Genomic DNA, 4,632 nt, shown 5'->3' with positions numbered 1-4,632 from the left:
AAAGAGTGTTAAGGCACACATGTAAATTGTGTGGTTTGTGGCACATACCTGTCATCACACTCCTTTGTGACTGGTGAGTCATCTGTGTCAGGGATGTATTCCTGGCCACACACCAATGTTTTGCTACAGGAAGGTGGACCTTTAAAGACATATTTATTAATATAGCATGTGCCATGTGCTATACATGCAACACATGAATGCTATTTCAGCCATTCTGCTGCCTTTATGTATTTATGACATTTTGCCATGACAAAAGTTTGGGGTTGATATGATTTTTTAAATGTTTTTGAAAGAAGTCTCTTATGTCCACCAAGGGTGCATTTACTTGATCAAAAGATACAGTAAAAACAGTAATACTGTGAAATATCAGCAGCCATTACTGCAGTATTCAGTGTGATCGTGATCAATAATCATGCTGATATGCTGATTTGGCGCTCAAGAATCATTTCTTATTTTTCTCAATGTTGAAAACTGTGATACAATTATTTCAGGATTCTTTGATGAATAGAAAGTTCAAAAGACCAGCATTTATTTGAAAGAGAAATTTTTTGTTACATTATAAATGTCTTTACTGTCCTGTTTGATCACTTTGAATCACTTTGAGACCTTGCTGAATAAAAAAGTAAAAAAAAAAAAAAATCTTAATGACCCCACACTTACTGCTATATGTTTTTTTGGAAGCCATGATATGCTTTTTTTCAGGATTCTTTGATGAATAGAAAGTTCAAAAGACCAGCATTTATTTGAAAGAGAAATTTTTTGTTACATTATAAATGTCTTTACTGTCCTGTTTGATCACTTTGAATCACTTTGAGACCTTGCTGAATAAAAAAGTAAAAAAAAAAAAAAATCTTAATGACCCCACACTTTTGAACAGCACTGTACTATATCTGCAGACAAATTCTCTAGCATGCATACCAGAAGTGGTGGTGGCAATTTTGCTTGTGGCTGAAAAGTGGTAGAACGGAGGATTGTCACAGTGCACCACTACGGGGTTCACAGGATCTGTCTGCTGAAGTTCATAAAGCAGCTCCTCCATGGTTTGAATGGTGTTGTTGCGACAAAGGTAGATCACAACCTTCTTAATCTGAGCATAAATAGAGCACGGATATAACTTGACAGCTAAGCTTTCTTTAAAAAAAATGACAAAAGCAAATCCATTTTGGATAAAAAATACCATGTACTACAGTAAAATCAGTACATTTCATCTGATCACACCTGACTCAAGCACTGCAGCCTTAATCTAGAGGGTGTAATCCCTGATAAAATGCCCCAAATTGTGATGAGAACAGAACACAGGGGCTCTACTGACCCAGGAAACAGGCATGGAGCAGTAGAGGGAGGTGCAGGGCCCAGTCCTCCTTCACGCTGTGATCCACCACCAGCTCTGTCATGACGATCACTGCTATGTTACACCTGCACCATACAAAACACATGCTTTCAGTACATGAACAAAAAACACATACCAGCAATGACCTTTCAAAAAGAACAGTACATATTCAACAGCTGTGACTGAGTGACAAAGCAAATTATTTAAAGGGAGTATGTTGGTTTTGTCATTACATTGATGATGGCCATTGATATCATAGTTCCCGAGTAGATGTTTAAAAGAACATTGTTAACATGTTATCATGGTTTTTCGGGTCAGAGGGACTCTGACGACAGCACTGCAGTTTCTGATCATCTATTTTCCATCTGTCTGATAATGGCAGAGTTACGTGCTTTAAGATTTCAGGATTACATAAGAATCAAGTCTTATGATGAGAGATTAAATTTAACAAGTCAAGTACCAGTGCTTTAAAAGCTAGTATGCAATTCAGCAGACTTCGACATTCAATCTAAATCTGAATAAAAGGTTGTTACATAATATAAAGTATAGATTTATTTTTGTTGCTTAATGGCTGTTTTATTGTAACAAAATAAATAATTTAATTGAAATAATGTACTTTTTTGTAAAAACAAATAAAAATGCAATAGTTTACTTACAATGGAAGTCTATAGCACAATTGTACTGGAGATTTAGAAGTACAGATATATGACAATCATATTTTTGTTAAAGAATTTTTATAAATCATGCCATTTCCTGGTATGTTTGTGCAGGTTTACATGATCACAGCACGAACTGAAAGATCAGATATAAAGATCACACAAACACTTTTCCTCCATTCTCCTCCAGTAATAAGTATAATGTTTAAGAGTTATGGTTACACTATCAGAAAATATGAAAACTGCATATTTTAGAATAAATAAAATTAAAAAATTAAAATAAATTAAAATAAAATAAAACATGAAACTTTAGGAAACTCCAGAAGTTTGACCTGTGGAGAGGTCCTCGTGGGGTGACTGTTTCAGGTAGATAGTCGACCAGCGGTGCCCAGCAGCCGTTACATTATAAATGTCTTTACTGTCCTGTTTGATCACTTTGAATCACTTTGAGACCTTGCTGAATAAAAAAGTAAAAAAAAAAAAAAATCTTAATGACCCCACACTTTTGAACAGCACTGTACTATATCTGCAGACAAATTCTCTAGCATGCATACCAGAAGTGGTGGTGGCAATTTTGCTTGTGGCTGAAAAGTGGTAGAACGGAGGATTGTCACAGTGCACCACTACGGGGTTCACAGGATCTGTCTGCTGAAGTTCATAAAGCAGCTCCTCCATGGTTTGAATGGTGTTGTTGCGACAAAGGTAGATCACAACCTTCTTAATCTGAGCATAAATAGAGGACGGATATAACTTGACAGCTAAGCTTTCTTTAACCAAATGGCCTGCTTTACCAATAAAATCTTTACAACAAACCAAAATATAATGACATAAATAAATGTGCAACTTACATGAGGCAGAAGAGAGGTGTCGCTGCTGACTCCGCATAAGCTGATGAGGAACTGCAGGGTGGTCCGCAGGTTATTAGTCCATCGTTCATTACTGACCAGAGCGTTCCAAGCATTTTCCATTTCTGCACCTGGGACATCATCACCATACTAGCACACACAGAGACACACAAATGAATTTATTCTAAATCCATAGATTTATAGTCTAGCAGAGTCTAAAGTAACAGTGGTTCATCAACATACCTTTGCAGTCATGAACATGAGGTTGTTTAGGACCAAGGAGGAGGCCTGCAGCGACCCCCAGCCTGTGCCTCGAAGAGGGTGAGGTGCTGAGGTGTTGTGACTGTATCCCGTCCTGTTGTCCCCAGAGCTGCTTGGACTCGAGACCGTGGACAGCAGGCCTCCATCTACCATCTCAATGTTACTGAGCCAAGGGAGCAGGTAGGTCAGCATGACCTGACGCCCGTTTGGATGAGTGGTGGGAAACCTCTGACTCACCTCTAGAGATGAGAGATACAAAAAGATAGATCTTCATAAATATACAGAACATTCAGAGATACGAATGTTGTTTCTACATACTGTTTTGGTAAATTTGCTAGTGGTTAAATGAATATTCCAAGTTAAAGGGATAGTTCACCCAAAAATAAAAATTTTGTCATCAAATTCTCAAACCTGTATGAGTTTCTTTCTTCTCATGAACACAAAAGAAGATGTTCTGAAGAATGCTCATGACCAAACAGATACCAGTAGCCATTGATTTCCATAGTATGGAAAAAATGGAAGTCAATGGCTACCAGCAACTGGCTACCAGATTAACACAGTCAAGTATGACTTGAAAGATTGGCTGACAGAGACATTTCTCCTCCAGTAACTAGTATAATGTTTAAGAGTTACGGTTATACTTTAGAAATAGCGTGACAACTACATATTTTAAATGGTAATTATTCAAAATTATTTTGTGTGATAATCAACAGAATGAAGAGCAGTATTTTTGTTAACTAAAACTATTAAAAATAACTACTGTTAATTAAAATAAATCTGAAATAAAATATAAATATTAGATGAAAAACTTTATTAAATAAAAATCTTGCCTTGATAACCAACTAAAATAAAATATGTTTAATTTGAAGTACTAAAATTACTAAAACTGAAATAAAAATGAATTAAAGATAAAATTAAATATTTTAAAAAAATGACTACTAAAACTTAAACTCGATTTAAAATGAAAACTAAAAATAAAAAGCTAATTTAAAATAAAAGCTAATTAAAATGATTAAATACTAAATAATATTAAAATAACATTGTGCTACAAATGCTGTCAGTAGAACTTAAGTTAAGAAAAAGATCAAGATCACATTTTGCTATTAGAAGTTTAAAGTTTTAGCGGTTTTCACCTATAAGAGTCAGTGTCCATCTCTATCCTTTCATTTCATACCTGAGAAAAGGGGCAAGGTGAGTTCAGGGTACATTCTGGCAAGCTGCTTTGAAAGCTGGGATACAGAGAGACTGTAGAGAGGTGGAAGAGGCCCGTGTGTCCCATACAGGATAGCACCACTTTTCTGTTCCACAATCCTCTTAGAATACACAGACAGCTTGGCCTCTAGAATCTATTCAACCAGAAAGCACACACACACACACACACAAACAGATTAGCACGCAAAACACACCATTTAATCCAGTACACTTTCTATTATTGCAACACTTTTTTGGCAGAGAATGTTCTCTCTCTGACCTGCATTAATTGCATAGCGATCTCGTAGATCTCCCTGTTCGTGTCAGACGCTTTGAAGAGAACAAGGTT

At 36.1% G+C, this 4,632-nt stretch overlaps 1 protein-coding gene across 1 annotated transcript in view; it reads right to left on the bottom strand.

The window, feature by feature from the left end:
- Positions 1 to 4,632, bottom strand: part of LOC107683407 (protein furry homolog) — a 49,703-nt gene that overhangs the window by 18,810 nt on the left and 26,261 nt on the right. The window contains exons 31-37 of the mRNA XM_016479463.1: positions 4,564 to 4,632; positions 4,267 to 4,438; positions 3,075 to 3,331; positions 2,835 to 2,981; positions 2,541 to 2,709; positions 2,319 to 2,388; positions 1,313 to 1,416 (exon numbers count right to left, since the gene is read on the bottom strand). Coding sequence (XP_016334949.1) covers positions 1,313 to 1,416; positions 2,319 to 2,388; positions 2,541 to 2,709; positions 2,835 to 2,981; positions 3,075 to 3,331; positions 4,267 to 4,438; positions 4,564 to 4,632 — 988 coding nt within the window. The remainder of the gene's footprint in view (positions 1 to 1,312; positions 1,417 to 2,318; positions 2,389 to 2,540; positions 2,710 to 2,834; positions 2,982 to 3,074; positions 3,332 to 4,266; positions 4,439 to 4,563) is intronic.

This window comes from Sinocyclocheilus anshuiensis, unplaced genomic scaffold (genome assembly GCF_001515605.1).
Source record: "Sinocyclocheilus anshuiensis isolate Anshui unplaced genomic scaffold, SAMN03320099.WGS_v1.1 scaffold1170, whole genome shotgun sequence".
NCBI classification, from domain to species: Eukaryota; Metazoa; Chordata; class Actinopteri; order Cypriniformes; family Cyprinidae; genus Sinocyclocheilus; species Sinocyclocheilus anshuiensis.
The sequence above is the reverse complement of the archived record's forward strand: the minus strand, read 5'-3'. Positions and strand labels throughout refer to the sequence as shown.